The sequence below is a fragment of the Bombina bombina genome, chromosome 1 (genome assembly GCF_027579735.1).
Source record: "Bombina bombina isolate aBomBom1 chromosome 1, aBomBom1.pri, whole genome shotgun sequence".
Classification (NCBI taxonomy): domain Eukaryota; kingdom Metazoa; phylum Chordata; class Amphibia; order Anura; family Bombinatoridae; genus Bombina; species Bombina bombina.
The window spans coordinates 1,475,740,143-1,475,756,560 of NC_069499.1; the positions used below are offsets into that span (position 1 = coordinate 1,475,740,143).

General features: G+C 40.9%; 1 protein-coding gene across 1 annotated transcript in view; it reads left to right on the plus strand.

The window, feature by feature from the left end:
* Positions 1-16,418, plus strand: part of CPSF4L (cleavage and polyadenylation specific factor 4 like) — a 147,909-nt gene that overhangs the window by 119,656 nt on the left and 11,835 nt on the right. Inside the window, exons 4-5 of the mRNA XM_053707005.1 lie at positions 4,922-4,961; positions 6,015-6,215. Coding sequence (XP_053562980.1) covers positions 4,922-4,961; positions 6,015-6,215 — 241 coding nt within the window. The remainder of the gene's footprint in view (positions 1-4,921; positions 4,962-6,014; positions 6,216-16,418) is intronic.

Consider the following 16,418-nt stretch of genomic DNA (forward strand, 5'->3'; position numbering starts at 1 on the left):
TTCGATCTATTTGGGTGATCTATATAAATTAAATATAACTCCAATGCTTAACTATATTAAAGAAAAACTTAGAACCTGGCACAATTTACCTTTATCAATATCTGGACGGTCAGCTTTATTCAAGATGGTCTTGCTCCCAAAGCTGCTCTATGTCCTCCAGAACATTCCAATAATCTTACTAGAAAAGGATGTCTGCTCTACTAACACATCAATTAGACAATTTATCTGGCAGGGGAAGAGATCTAAGATCTCTTTTTTTAAATTGGCGGTGCTGAGAGAGTTTGGAAGATTAGCATTGCCAAATTTGAGATCCTATAATCTCTGTTTTTTAGCCCGTATAGTGGCAGATTGGATCGTCTCTAAAAACTATGTTGTAAATAATGAACTGGAATTGAATATATGTGAACCATTTCTCCCAGTAGCCCTGATCCACTCTGCGCTTAAAGATATGCCAATAGGTATTAAAAAACTTAAAACCATATCGAACCCTCTTAAAGCATGGTGGAAATTATCTAAATCTCTCTCTATAAATAGCTCAGCTTCAAAATACCTTCCCTTGGTAGGAAACCCCAACTTCCAAGCAGGCCTAAACTCAGTGATCTTTAGTAGATGGCACAACATTGGCCTAGACAGGGTAATACTATTAATTGACCAAGATAGGAAATGTGTAAAGTCTTTTGAGGAGCTGAAAAACGAATTTAACCTTCCAAATAAAGACTTCTTTGCATATCTGCAGATAAGGCACTTTATCTCTAACCTAACCAAAACAGCTGGCTGGAGCTGGACACTTGGTAAATTGGAAAGTTGGTTAGCAATAACCAAGAACAACTCTATGTCCATTGCCCCATGTTATCATATTCTTGGCACCAATAAGGGAATCCCCAACTTGGAGAAGACGGCCTTAGTTTGGAACGCCCTTATTCCACATAATAACATTGAGTTAAAAACCCTTCAGCTATCGATGAGTAAAGTTGCAAGGACCACACTGTCGACTACTTGACGTGACGCACATTTAAAACTTTTGCATAGGGCATACTTTATCCCGGAAAGAGGTCTCAGAGTTCGGAATCAAGAATTTAATAAATGTCCTAAGTGTTCTTATCCCGCAGCGGAATTGATCCACATGTTTTGGCTCTGCCCTAGGATAAGAAACTTCTGGAATAAGCTAGAATTCTGGCTTAAAAATAAATTGAAAATTGAATCTTTAGCTTTCTCATTATTCCAAATTATATTATGTCTAAACCCTGAAGGTGGCCATCAGCCTAATGAAAAACTAGTGATCTTATCTATATTAGCCACCAGATACTTGATCTGCAAGAAATGGAAACTTCGAACCCTGCCAACCATCTCTGAAATTAGGAATCATCTAAAGAAACAATGTGTTTTGGAACAGAGAGATACAAACATAGATAACGACTCTGATATAAGGAATTTTTTTAATAAATGGGCAGCTCTTATTAAAACACTCCCAGAGAGGGAAATTGATTATCTGATCTTCCCGTTCAAGAATTCCGAGATAGTCCTGCTTGGTATTTGGTAGATGTGAGGAAAGGCAGAGGGCGATCCAGTATTCCCCTTCCCTTCCTTTTCCTTTCCCCTTGCTCCCCTCCCTCCCTTCCCCCCTTTTTCTTTTTTTTTTTTCTCCTCTTTTTTTTTTTTCCTTTCTCTCTTTTCCTTTATAAAATATAAAAACCCAACAAGGAGTAGTCAAAATGGGAAACAAATGTGCCTCTGATTAACTAAATATGTATGTGGATTATTTAGATATGCTATGTACTTCTTTTACTCTTGTTTGGTGGTTCCATGTACAAGGCTAAAAACCTTTTCTTTCTTTTTTTTTGTGTGTACATATTGTTGGTTGAAAATAAAGACTATAAAAAAAAAATTGCATTCCCTATCTAAATCATGAAAGTTTAATTTTGACTAGACTGTCCCTTTAACCCCTTAAGGACCACAGAACTTTTCCATTTTGTGACCGTTTGGGACCAAGGCTATTTTTACATTTCTGCTGTGTTTGTGTTTAGCTGTAAATTTCCTCTTACTCATTTACTGTACACACACATATTATATACCGTTTTTCACGCCATTAAATGGACTTTTTAAAGATACCATTATTTTCATCATATTTTATAATTTACTATAAAAAAATAAATAAAATATATGATGAAAAAATGGAAAAAAACACACTTTTTCTAACTTTGACCCCCAAAATCTGTTACACTTCTACAACCACCAAAAAACAACCAAAATAAATAGTTTCTAAATTTTGTCCTGAGTTTAGAAATACCCAATGTTTACATGTTCTTTGCTTTTTTTTGGGTAAGTTATAGGGCAATAAATACAAGTAGCACTTTGCTATTTCCAAACCATTTTTTTTTTTTCAAAATTAGCGATAGTTACGTTGTAACACTGATATCTGTCGGGAATCCCTGAATATCCCTTGACATGTCTATATATATATATTTTTTTAGTAGACAACCCAAAGTATTGATCTAGGCCCATTTTGGTATATTTCATGCCACCATTTCACTGCCAAATTTGATCAAATAAAAAAAATCGGAAAATTTTTCACAATTTTAGGTTTCTCACTGAAATGATTTACAAACAGCTTGTGGAATTATGGCTCAAATGGTTGTAAAAGCTTTTCTGTGATCTCCTTTGTTCATAAATATCAGACATATATGACTTTGGCGTTGCTTTTTGGTAATTAGAAGGCCGCTAAATGCCGCAGCGCACCACACGTGTATTATGCCCAGCAGTGACAGGGTTAATTAGGTAGTTTGTAGGGTTAATTTTAGCTTTAGTGTAGAGATCAGCCTCCCACCTGACACATCCCACTCTCTGACCCCCCTCAAACAGCTCTCTTCCTGTCACCGCCATCTTAAGTACTGGCAGAAAGTCTGCCAGTACTAAAATAAAAAGCATTTAAACATTTTTTTTTATTATTATTTTTTATTGATTCTGCAGTGTTGGATCTCCTCTTAGCCCCCAACCTCCCTGATCCCCCCATACAGCTCTCTAACCCTCCCCCTCTACCTATTTGCTGCCATCTTGGGTACTGGCAGCTGTCTGCGGGTACCCAGTTTGCCCCCAAAAAAGGTGTATTTTTTTTTTTTATAAAAATCATATATTTTCTGTAGTGTAGCTGTCCCCACTCAATAGCCCACCTCCCTCCCTCTCCCAGTTCCCTTGCCCAACATCCAAGGAGGCGCCCCCATTGCTGAACAGAAAAAAAATGTCATTAAAAAACGTAGGAATTGCTGCGCATGCATGTGCACACGACACCCTGCCGCTTCCGCCGACAAACACAGATACTACCCATGACGGAACCAGATAAGAGGACATCGATGGGCCGCCCAACCGCCTTCCTGCTGCTGCTCCCACCCACCAATGATCGGCACCATCAATGCCCGATGCAGAGAGGACCACAGAGTGGCTCTCTCTGTATCAGTGGCTAAACAAAGGTATTACAGTGATGCTTCAATACCGAGGCATCACTTCAACACCTAGAAAACCGTTGGAAGCGATCTGGATCGCTTCCACCGCTTGAATCCCCTGAGGACGTACAGTGTATGTCCTAGGTCACTAACTGACATTTTTTGTAGGACGTACCCTGTACGTTCTTGGTCCTTAAGGGGTTAATAAACCTTTACTCCAGGAGTATATAATGAGTTTGGACATTCTAGAGCAGTGTTAATTTCGTTGCAGAAACATTTTTGAATCTGTGAACAATCAATTGATTCATCCTATAGAAATAAGAATAACCCACAAGTATGGGTTTTAGTTATGCTGTGCCTGTGCTAGCTGCAGAAACTTTTTGTTGTGTTGAGTTACTTAATACTTGTTTTAATTATTAACAGAGAACTGTTAAAGTTTTCATATTGGGTAATATGTGCAATACAGTTTACAGTTTTGTTTTTTTATATTTTAAAGTTGCACTTCTGTTTGTTTATGAAACTTGGTTTTATTTCATTTTAAGTTTAATAAAGATAGTGTATGTATGTGTGTATATATATATATATATATATATATATATCAACGGCTACATCTGTGTCTTTCATGCATGTTTAAACCTTAAAGTGAAAGTAAATCCTAGCATTTTACAAACGCTAGGATTTACTATTGAAACAAATAAAGGGGACTTTCATTCATGAAGTATAAGATACTTCATGTAGAAAGCTCCTTTATTTGATTCAATCGATCGCCGCTCTTATATCCTACAGCAGAGCAAAAATGTTTGGCTAAGAGGTGACGTTTTCACCTCTTAGCCAATAGCATTGGGGCAAATCCGGCTCCCATGGGCATCAAGATGGATTTACCGCACGGCTTTTGGCTAAGAGGTGAAAACGGCACCTCTTTGCCAAAAATATTTTTAGCCGTGGGCTGCTGTAGCAGCTAAAAATGGCGATCGATTGAATCAAATAAAGGAGCTTTCTACATGAAGTATCTTATACTTCATGAATGAAAGTGCCCTTTATTTGTTTCAATAGTAAATCCTAGCATTTGTAAAACGCTAGGATTTACTTTCACTTTAATACCATAAATAATAAACGGTGTTATGTTTACTCCTAGAGTACATAATGAGTTTGGAAATTATAGAGAAATAATTCATTACACTTTAACTAAACCTCTTAGATTTTAGTCGATTATAATCTACTGGAGAGTTAGTCGACTAAAACAAAAACAATTCAGATGACTAAAATACGACTAAAACTAAAATTGCATTTTAGTCAAAAGACTAAAACTAAGACTAAATTGAAATTTGCTGTGAAAATGAACACTGGTCCCTTTAAGCTGTACTCTAAGGCACATCTAAATATAATATTGTTGTATTTATAGTTGCTAGATGCTGTATTAAACATTCCTAATCAGGTCCAGGGCACTCATTTTATATTTTTGTTTTATTGTTGTTTTTTTACAGCCCTAAGACAGATATGGTCATGTGCACTGACCATTCAAAGGTTGGTTACATTTCATCATTCTCATTATAGCTGTGCATGTATTCCTACGGCTTTTAAAGGGGCAGTAAACACCCTGTTATTACTAGACTTTACTGTTGTCTTGCTAGATAGTAACATACCAGCCAAGTCTAAGTCTTTTTAAAACAAATTAAAATGATCTTGTTTGCTGTAATTGTTTTTCGCTAGTCAAACTCCACCCACCATTTGCCTTATTTGGAGGAGCCAATCTGGGCTTCAGTCTGCAGACAACAAGGCAAGCCATGGTCAAAATGTTAGTATAAAATGCATTGCTTTGTAGTAATCTGCTAAATCCAATTAGACTGATATGTAGCGAGGTTAGTAAACAAACAATTAATGCTCAGGCTATATGACACAGCTGCTCCTTGCGCTATTCAGCGTGGACACAGTGCATCGTGTGCTATACATGAGTGCAGGAGACGCCACCTCTGCCAAAACAGCAAACTTGTAACAATGTATCAGAACCTCCGCACATCACCAAAAGAGTATCCGGACAAGGAAGTAAAAATTAATCCTTTATTTGCCACTCCATAAAAACGACAGAACCTTGTACAGTAGTTTAAAAACATGAAATAATTCAGTACATGGGTGTGTGATGGCAATAAATGATGAAAGTATATTGCTAAGCTGTTCCACTACTCATAACTAATCATTTTATATTAAAATCTCAAGGTGTTTATTGTCCCTTTATATACATTACAAATCCCTCTGCTATTCCTGTGGTTAGTGTTCTCACTATTCCTAGAATTCTATACTGTCCTCTGATTATAGCCTTTGTTATTCTCTGTCTTGCACTGCAGCCCTTCTATTGCTGCCCTCTGTACTCTTCCTGTCCTTATGAAATGTACTGTAATGAAAGCAGAATTCCAAGCAAGATACATTTCTATAATGTATATTGTATTTGCTGTTGGAGAGATTGCATTCTATAAAATAGTATATAAATTGATGCATTTCTTGCATGCCCAGTGTCCTCTATACTCTGCTGTGTGCACCTCCTTCTTTCTTTTTGTTGACTGTTCCATTTGACCCATGCAGAATTCAGTTGCCCTACAAAGAACTATCACTTCCTCTATGCCAAGAGACCCTGAGCTGATACTTAAACACGAGGGGCTGATGATGGATCTGCCTCATCTCCAGCACCTGACAGTCATTAGAATGATGCATGAACGACTCAAAAAGCTACAAGATGTGGCCTGTGGGGGTCTCAGGCCCCTGGAACAGGTTACCTGCTTTAAGGTGAGGCTTTGTAGTTTTGTTACAGGGTGGCACAGTGCAGTGTAGTAAGCACAGTGCTTACAAATATTATTTGAAGGATAAAATATTATTTCATGTTTGCTATAGGGGCATATTTATCAAGCCCTGTGTTTCCGGTGAGACTTCAGGCTCGCCGGAAACAGAAGTTATGAAGCAGCGGTCTAAAGATCGCTGCTCCATAACCTGTCCGCCTGCTCTGAGGCGGCGGACAGTAATCAACCAGATCGAATACGATCGGTTTGATTGACACCCCCTGCTAGATTGGCTGCAAATCTGCAGGGGGCGTCATTGCACCAGCAGTTCACAAGAACTGCTGGTGGAATGATAAATGCTGACAGCATATGCGGTCGGCATTTATCGATGTGCAGCGGACATGATCCGCTATATCGGATCATGTCTGCTCGCACCATAATAAATAGGCCCCATAGAATGTCTTTACAATTACTGGTTTCCCTTATTCTCACAATAGGGGCTTGGTTTCTTGAGGAATTAAACCTATGTACAAAATACACTTCTATAGCCCCTAATTGGCTGGAAAATGTATTGCTTTTTCTAAAATGGATAAAGGATTGTGCTATGTAGTGTGCGCTGTGAAAATCTAAGCCTACAAAGCAATGAAATAACGTTGATTTACACAATGCAAGTTTAAGACTTAAGATATTTTAAATTGTGTCCATTTAAGTGACATTAAACTCAAAACGTAATTTCCTTTACAATATATAATTATTCATAGCACCAAGAAAAAGCTTTGCAATCGTTGTTTTGCCTTTTTTTTTTTTACCTGCATTTTATCCCTGAAAAGTATGTTTTTGCGCCACTGCTATTGTACGTTCTTTATAGTTATTGCTTCAAAGGACAAAAAAAACAAAATTTGCATTTCAGATAGCAAAAATGTATAAACCACTTTTCATTTTAATTGTATTATCTAATTTGCTTCACTTTCTTGGTATCCTTTGTTAAAAAGCATACCTAGGTAGGCTCAAGAGTGGCAATACTCTACTGGGAGCTAGCTGGTGATTGGTGGTGGAATATATATGCCTCTTATTGGCTCACCAGATGTGATCAAGTAGCTCCTGCCAATACTTTGCTGGCCCTTCAACAAAGGATACTAAGAGAATGAAGCAAAAATGTGTTTAAAATTGTATGCTCTGAATCCCAAAAGACATTTTTTTGGGGGATTTGTATGTCCCTTTAAAGCTCACTTATACCTCTCCCTAACTGGCTACAGCAAAGGGGATAAGAAAAACGTCAGTCTATGTCCATGGATTGCAATACCATGCAAAGTTAAAACATATCCCTTCACCATACTAAAAAAATCATAAAAATATGGTTAGTTTTTTTTATCGTCTAACATGACAGTTCTGCCATGGTCCTGCACAAATTTGTCTGTGATTTGAGGTTTTGCTAATGATAGAAATATAACAGACATCTACTACTTAAAGCTATGGGTCAAAACACAGAAAAAAAGTTTACAGGATATTTTTATTACATTTGCAACTTTGAAATTGAATTATACACATGTAATGTTTTAATTTACTTTTGGTTTGTAGGTAATGTTGTTGCAGGGACACAAAATGTCACCCAAAAAAAATGTCTCTTCATCCAGTATTCATGGGGTCATTTGAAATTAGTTTAATGAAAATCAGTTTGTACACTATTCCCCATGAGGAATATCTTCAGGACAGCATAGGGTCAGCTGGGACAGCATCTTAAATAAAGTTAACGTAGTAGCTAATGCCACTGCTACAAGCCAAAGCAGCACCAAAAAAAAATAAAAAAAAAAAATATATATTTTACTCTATCAGGATTGTCAAGAACAAAAACAAAATGTATGCTTACCAGATAAATTCCTTTCTTTCCTGGCAGGGAGAGTCCACAACTTCATTCCTTACTGTTGGGAAATACACCACCTGACCACCAGGAGGAGGCAAAGACACCCCAGCCAAAGGCTTAAATATCCCTCCCACTTCCCCTATCCCCCCCCCCCCCCGTCATTCGGCCAAGGAAAAGTAGGAGAAACATCAGGGTATAAAGGTGCCAGAAGAAAAACAAAAAGGTAGCCGCCAAAACAAAGAATAACCTACGGGCAGGGTGGTGGAATCTTCCTGCCAGGAAAGAAAGGAATTTATCTGGTGAGCATACATTTTGTTTTCTTTCTGTAAGGCAGGGAGAGTCTACTTCATTCCTTACTGTTGGGAAAACAATACCCAAGCTCCAGAGGACACTAAAGGAACAATGGGAGGGAACAAAAAGAGGCGGACCCTAATCTGAGGGCACCACAGCCTGCAAAACCTTTTTCCTGAAAGCTGCTTCAGCCGAAGCAAACACATCAAACTTGTAAAATTTAGAAAACGTATGTAAGGAGGACCATTGAGGCTTCGTTCTTAAAAGCCCAGGAAGAAGCCACTTCTCTAGTGGAATGAGCCATAAGGTAGGCGGATGACACTCCTCAACGCCTTCTGACCCCTACATTTACCCGCATAGATGACAAAGAAGAACTCCTTAGTAGCCTAAAGGTAGAACTTCAAGGCACAAATCACATCTAGATTGTGAAGCAGACGCTCCTTCGCCAAAGGATTGGGACACAAGGAAGGAACAACAATCTCTTGATTAATGTTGCGATCTGACACCACCTTAGGAAGGAAACCTAACTTAGTACGTAAAACCGCCTTATCGGCATGAAAAACAGATAAGGTGGGTCACATTGCAAGGCAGAAATCTCGGAGACTCTGCGAGCAGAGGCAACAGCCAATAGAAACAAAACTTTCCAAGATAATAGTTTAATGTAAACATTATGCATGGGCTCAAATGGAGCCTGCTGCAACACACGAAGAACAAGATTGAGACTCCATGGTGGAGCCAACCTTCTAAACACAGGTCTGATCCTAGTCAGGGCCTTAACGAAGGACTTCACTTCCGGAAGCTCAGCAAATCTCTTGTGCAGCAATACTGACAGGGCCTATATCTGTCCCTTCAGGGAACTAGCAGATAGACCCTTCGCCAGTCCATCCTGTAGAAAAGATATAATTCTGGCAACTTTAACCTTATCCTAAGAAAAACTACGCTCCTCACACCAGTGCAGGCAAGTCCGCCACACCTTATAGTAGATGCGTCGAGTAACTGGCTTACGAGCATGAATCAAAGTGTTGATGACACTCTCAGAGAAAGTCTCCTGGCTAAGACTAAGGGGTCCATTTATTAATGTGCGGACGGACATGATCCGATATAGCGGATCATGTCCGCCGCACATCGATAAATGCGGACAGCATACGCTGTCGGCATTTATCATTGCACCAGCAGTTCTTGTGACCTGCTAGTACAATACCATCCCCTGCAGATTCGATCGGGCGGATTACTGTCCACCACCTCAGAGGTGGCGGATGAGTTAAGGAGCAGCTGTATTAGGACCGCTGCTTCTTAACTTCCGCTTCAGCCGGAAATGAAGTGGAGTGGGTCAGAGGCAGCATCCGCTGCTTCATAAATAGACCCCTAAGCGTTCAATCTTCACGCAGTCAGTCTCAGAGAATCTAGATTTTGATGAAGGAAAGAGCCCTGTATCAGCAGGTCCCTGCGACAAGGTAACCTCCACGGAGGAGAAGAGGACATCCCCACCTGATCCGCAAACCAAGTCCTTTGTGGCCAGGATGGAGCAATTAGAATCACTGATGTTTGCTCTTGTTTGATGCGGGCCACCACACGAGGGAGAAGAGGTAATGGAGGAAAGAGATATGAGTCTGAACCTCCATGGAACCGCTAGGTCATCTGTTAGAAACGCTTGAGGATCCCTCGATCTCAACCCGTACTTGGGTAGTTTGGCATTGAGATGAAAGGCCATGAGGTCTATCTCCAGCATCCCCCATCTACAGCATATCTCTGCAAAGACCTCGGGTGGAGAGACCATTCCCCTGCGTGAAAGGATTGCCTGCTGAGTAAGAATGTGGATTGCTGACAGCGAACAGTTGTGGGCCTCCGCCCATTCTAGGATTTAAGATACTTCTCTCATCCCTAAGGAACTTCTCGTTCCTCCCTGATGGTTGATGTAGGCTACCAAAGTTATATTGTCTGATTGGAATCTGATAAACTGGAATGAACCGGCCGGATTGGCCGGAGTTCCAAGATATTGATCGGAAGGGAGGACTCCTGAGTCCACAGCCCCTATGCCTTCCTGGCTCCCCAGCCGGATAGACTGGCATCCGTAGTCACAATCTCCCAGGACGGTCTCAAGAAGCACGTGCCTTAGGACAGGTGATACAGAGCCACCAAGATGGCGAGTCTCTCGACAGGTTGCCCAGTACTATCTGATGTGACATATTGGAATGGTCGCCGTTCCATTGTCTCAGCATGCATAACTGTAAAGGTCTGAGATGGAATCTGGCAAAGGGAATGATGTCCATACAAGACACCATGAGTCCAATCACCTCCATACACTGGGCCACTGAAGGTCTGAAGGAGGCCTGGAGGCCAAGACATGCTGTTGTTAGCTTGCAATTTCTGTGATCTGTTAGAAAGATCTTCATGGACACGGAGTCTATAACGGTGCCCAGGAAATTTACTCTGGTATCTGGAGTAAGAGAACTCTTTCCCAAGTTTATCTTACCTCCAAGTGACCGTAGTAGACTTAGAAGAAAATCTGAGTGATCCCTTGCTAGACTAAAAGATGGTGCCTGTACCAAGATATCATCCTGCTATACCTTGGGGTTTGGTCACTGCTAGAAGAGCACCCAAAACCTTTGTGAATATCCTTGGAGCAGTAGCTAAGCCAAATGGAAGTGCTATGAAATGGATGTGCTGATCCAGAAAGGCGAACCTCAGGAACTGGAAATGATCCCTGTGGATCGGAATGTGAAGGTATGCATCCTTCAGATCTATGATAGTCATAAACTGTCCTTCCTGAACCAGGGGAAGGATTGATTTTATAGTCTCCATCTTGAAGGAGGGGACACTTAGAAATTTGTTTAGGCACTTCAAGTCCAGAATTGGACGAAAAGTTCCCTCCTTTTTGGGAACCACAAAGAGGTTTGAATAGAACCCCAGACCACTGATGCAGGTACCGAGATAATTACTCCTAAGGAGACTAGATCCCATACACAATCTAAAAAGGCTGTCCTCTTCTCTGGTCTTGTAGACAGTCTGGAGAGTAGGAATCTGCCCCTGGGAGGATGAGATTTGAATCCTATCCGGTATCCCTGAGATACAACTTCCAGAACCCAAGGATCCTGAACATCCTGAAACCAAGCGTCTGAGAAAAGCGCCAATCTGCCCCTACTCAAACCGATCCCGGATCGGGGGCCGCCCCTTCATGCTGATTTGTTATCGGCGGGCTTCTTTGTCTGTTTGGACTTGTTCCAGGACTGAGCAGGCTTCCAAGTGCTCTTGGGCTACTCGGGTTTGGATGAAGATTGAGATTGTTGGGATTTGTCCAAACGAAAGGAACAATAATTAGAGGACTACCGTCCCTTAGGTCTTTTCTTCTTATCCTGAGGTAGGAAGGCACCTTTTCCTCCAGCAACCGTAGAGATAATAGAGTCCAGATCTGGTCCAAATAAGATATTCCCCCTTGAAAGGAAAAGAAAGGAGTCTGGATTTAGAAGTCATATCTGCAGATCAAGACTTCAACCAGAGAGTGCTGCGGGCTAGGACCGCAAAACCTGAAGCCTTAGCATTCAGGCGAATAATCTGCATATTCGCATAACAGATGAAAGAATTAGCTACTCTTAGAGCTTTAATTCTCTCCTTAATATCCTCGAGGGGAGACTCCACCTCGATAAGTTCTAACAGGGAGTCGCACCAGTAGGTGGCAGCCCCGGCCACCGCCGGTTGAAATAAAAATCCTGCGTGCTTATCTATAGGTTCTCTATAGGAAGAGCTATCCTCAAGAGGGATAATAGTACGCTTAGCTAGCATCGAAATGGCGCCATTCGCCTTAGGTATAGAGCCCCACAGCTCTAATTGAGATTGAGGGGCCGGGAACAATTACTTTAAAAGTAGCCGAGGGAGAAAAGGATGTTCCAATTCTTTCCCATTCGTTACTACTAATGTTCGCTATACGAACTGGTACAGGAAAAGTTTGTGGGACCTTCCTGTCTTCAAAAACCCTATCCAATTTAGGGATCTTAGGTTCCTCAGGTAGCTTAGCCTCTGGAACCTCTAGTATAGACAGGATCTCCTTCAGTAAAAAACGCAGATGTTCAATTTTAAATCCAAAGGAGGGCTCCTTCGCCAGAGATTTAGAAATAGAAGTCTCCGACTCTGAAAGATCACCATCTGAGGCCACGGAGGTTAACTCATCCTCGGATAGCTGGGACATACTTGCTAGATCCGACTGGAAATTAGATGAATCTAAAACAGGAGAACTGTGTTTAACCTTTCTCTTACGTTTCCCAGAGATAGGTAGGGCAATCAGGGCCTCGGACACCACCGATTGTAACTGCGCGGTAAAGTCTGCAGGAAAAAGGCCCCCTCCAGACGGAGAAATAGCTGTGCTGTGGGGAACTGCATGTGAAGCAGTTAGGGTAGAAAGGGTAGTAATCTCTCGGGTCACAGAATCCTGAGAGGTTGATGGCTCAGAAGGACTAATTGCGCTAGTGTTAATAGCAGACTTAGTTAACTTCTTAGACTTAAGTACCCAGGCAAATGGAACAAAACTGAGCAGACGGGCAAACCACTACCTCCTCACAATATAAGCAAGTATTATTAATCACTACAGGAGTGGAACCTTCCAACATATTATCAGAGTCCTCCATAGTAGGTATGTAATCCCACAGCAGAAAGAAAAACTATACAAAAATTAACGTTTTAAATATAGAAAGGCACCTTTACAAAACACTCACCACCTTCTAGACCCAGACAAGTTATCAAGAAACACTCCTAAGGAGTGCTGTCTGCAGCAGGATCTTAAGGAAGTGAATGAAGCCTCATCCGGTCACATGGTGCACAAGGCAGGACCTCCTTTATGAAAAAGTGCGCAAAGCTATTAGGAGCTGTGCAACTTACAAAGTAAAAGTGAAACCTGCCTGTTCCAGCCAAAAGTGCATAGTCTAAATGAGCCCTAAAAAAGTTTTTTCACAAATGTTAAAGCAGTATATAAAGTTCCCAAACTGTTCCCACTGAGGAGATCCTACTGAGGTATAGAGGAGTCAAACTGTGACCCTATATAAGGCGTCCCTGCTATATTAAAATAACAGACATGTCCTCCAGGATCCGTGCTGTGGAACAGATATAGCCTCTCAAGTGTGACAGCCTTGTAGCGATGCTCTTACAGGGACCTGAGTGTAGAAAAGTAAGCTGTGCAACTCATTAACAGATTGCTCAGGAGTTATTCTGGATGGCTTTGCAAAAAAAACAAAATTTATGCTTACCTGATAAATTTATTTCTCTTGTGGTGTATCCAGTCCACAGATTCATCCATTACTTGTGGGATATTCTCCTTCCCAACAGGAAGCTGCAAGAGGATCACCCACAGCAGAGCTGTCTATATAGCTCCTCCCCTAACTGCCACCTCCCAGTCATTCGACCGAAGACAAGCAAGAGAAAGGAGAAACTATAGGGTGCAGTGGTGACTGTAGTTTAAAAATTAAAAAACACCTGCCTTAAAATGACAGGGCGGGCCGTGGACTGGATACACCACAAGAGAAATAAATTTATCAGGTAAGCATAAATTTTGTTTTCTCTTGTAAGGTGTATCCAGTTCACGGATTCATCCATTACTTGTGGGATACCAATACCAAAGCTATAGAACACGGATGAAGGGAGGGATAAGGCAGGCGCTTAAACGGAAGGCACCACTGCCTGTAAGACCTTTCTCCCAAAAATAGCCTCCGAAGAAGCAAAAGTTGTTAGGGCTTAGTTGGTTAAAGATCTTTCAACTATTGCAGTGGATCTACAGCCTTGGAGAAAAATAAAGGAATAACTTAATATGTTAAGTATCCAAAAAGAAACAGATTAATAAAGTAATTCTTTCTGATGATTTGTGGAAAAGTATCAGTTCGTATGTAACACAATACAATTTATGTAGCAGTTCATCTGTGACCAATAATTAGTGAGGTGTGCGTCAAAGATTTAAAGTCACAATAAGATGTTACACAACTCAGTTAGCTGTAGTGAGTTAGACGTAGGTTACCTGTTGAATTGGCTGAGAGCAGAGAACTCGAGCGGCACTCGAGACAACAGCTGATAGGCGGTGAGTGACAGCTTACTGAAAACCGGTTGCGGTTGGCGTCTGACGTCACAGGTATGAAGTCCGCGGGAGAAATAAACTCACAAATCTTCTGGTAATGTTGAAAAGGCACTCGGATGTTTGAAGTATAATCCTGGCTTGATAATATGTGAGGAAATGTAACGGAAATGTATACCGTAACCAAAGTAGTGAAAATAGAACACCGTAGCAAGGTGTCAGTTTCCCTTGAATAAAGTTTTGAACTATTTTCCAATAAGGTAGCTTGGAATAAGCAGGAGCTCAGTTTGTAGCAGAGTTACCTAGGGATAAAACTCAATTACTAAGCACCTGGCTGGCGTCAGGGGAAAACTTAAATAGGCTAGGAGGAACCAAAAGGTAAAGGTGGTATTGGTAATTGTATGACACTTAACATAAGGTGGAATAGTGAGTTCTGACAGATTGCCCCCTTCACTCAAGCCGTCCCACGGCTTGTAAGCGAGGTCTATGAGGATTCCTTGAATGGAAGCGAGACACCAATCGGGGAGCGTTCACAAGATTATGGGGTTCCCATGTGTCTTCATCTGAAGAGTACCCCTTCCAACTGACAAGGTATTGTAGATCCCCTTTATATAAACGTGAATCCAAAATATCCCTCACTTCATAAACGTTAGGGTCTAAAGACTGAACTTCAGGAGGTAGTAGTTGAGTACCAGTGTTTTTTGCAGGTTTCAATAAGGAGACGTGGAATGTAGGATGGATGGCAAGAGTGGTAGGAAGTTGTAAAGTGACAGCATTTTGGTTGATGATACGTATAATACGAAATGGTCCTATAAAGAGGCTTGCTAGTTTCTTGCTTGGGGTCTGCAATTTTAGATTTTTTGTGGATAGCCAGACCCAGTCTCCAATTGAATATTGTGGGGATGGCCTTCTTCTGAGGTCATAATACTTCTTTTGTGTTTCTTGAGCTGTTTGTAGATTCCTTTGTAATAGTTGCCAGTTTTCAGTAAGTCTATCAGTTAGATCCTCCACATTTGGGTTTAAAGAAGAGTCTTTTGTTGAGAGACTAATCTTTGGATGGTATGCATAATTCGCGAAGAATGGTGACATCTTACTGGACGAATTGAGAGAGTTGTTATATGCGAATTCTGCAGTTGAAAGGAATTTCTTCCAGTCTGTTTGGTGGTAGGCACAGTAGCAGCGCAGATACTGCTCAAGCCACTGGTTTAAGCTCTCTGTTTGGCCATTAGTCTGAGGGTGGTAAGCGGTTGTATAACGGTGTTCAATCTGTAACTTGTTGCAGAGGTTCTTCCAGAAACGAGAGGTAAATTGAGTTCCCCTGTCAGAATTAAGGATTTCTGGTATCCCATGTAGTTTAATAATGTTGTCTATAAATAGTTGTGCGGTTTCAGCTGAGGTTGGCAATTTGTGGTGCGGTATAAAATGAGCCATCTTGGTAAACAAATCGATAACCACCATTAAAGTGTTCATTCCAGCTGAAGTAGGTAATTCAACTATAAAATCTATACCCAGATGAGTCCAGGGTCTTTGTGGAACTTGTATGGGCATCAGTAATCCATAAGGAGGACGTCTCTCCGATTTTGAAGTGATACATCTAGTGCAATTTTGTACATAGTTACGAACATCCATGGCCATATGTGGCCACCAATAAGTCCTTGAAATGAGGTTTAAAGTTCTTTGAATACCAGGGTGTCCAGAAAGAGGGGAATTGTGATGTTCCTTCATTAAATTTTGTCTTAACTGCTCAGGTATATATAATTTGTCTGAATTGTAATATAGACCATCATTTCCTAGTGTTATTTCTTTAGGTAAGTCTTGTTCAGCATGTATGGCCTTTTGATAAACGGATTCAGAAAATGATGAGATGCCTAAGAACTTCTCGTGGGGTATCATCACTGTAGGGCTACCTTCCGAAGGAGGTTTAGGGTCTCTTCGGGAAAGAGCGTCCGCCTTTCCATTACGGTTAGCTGGTCTGTAAATGATTTGAAAATGAAATCTGCTAAAGTAAAGAC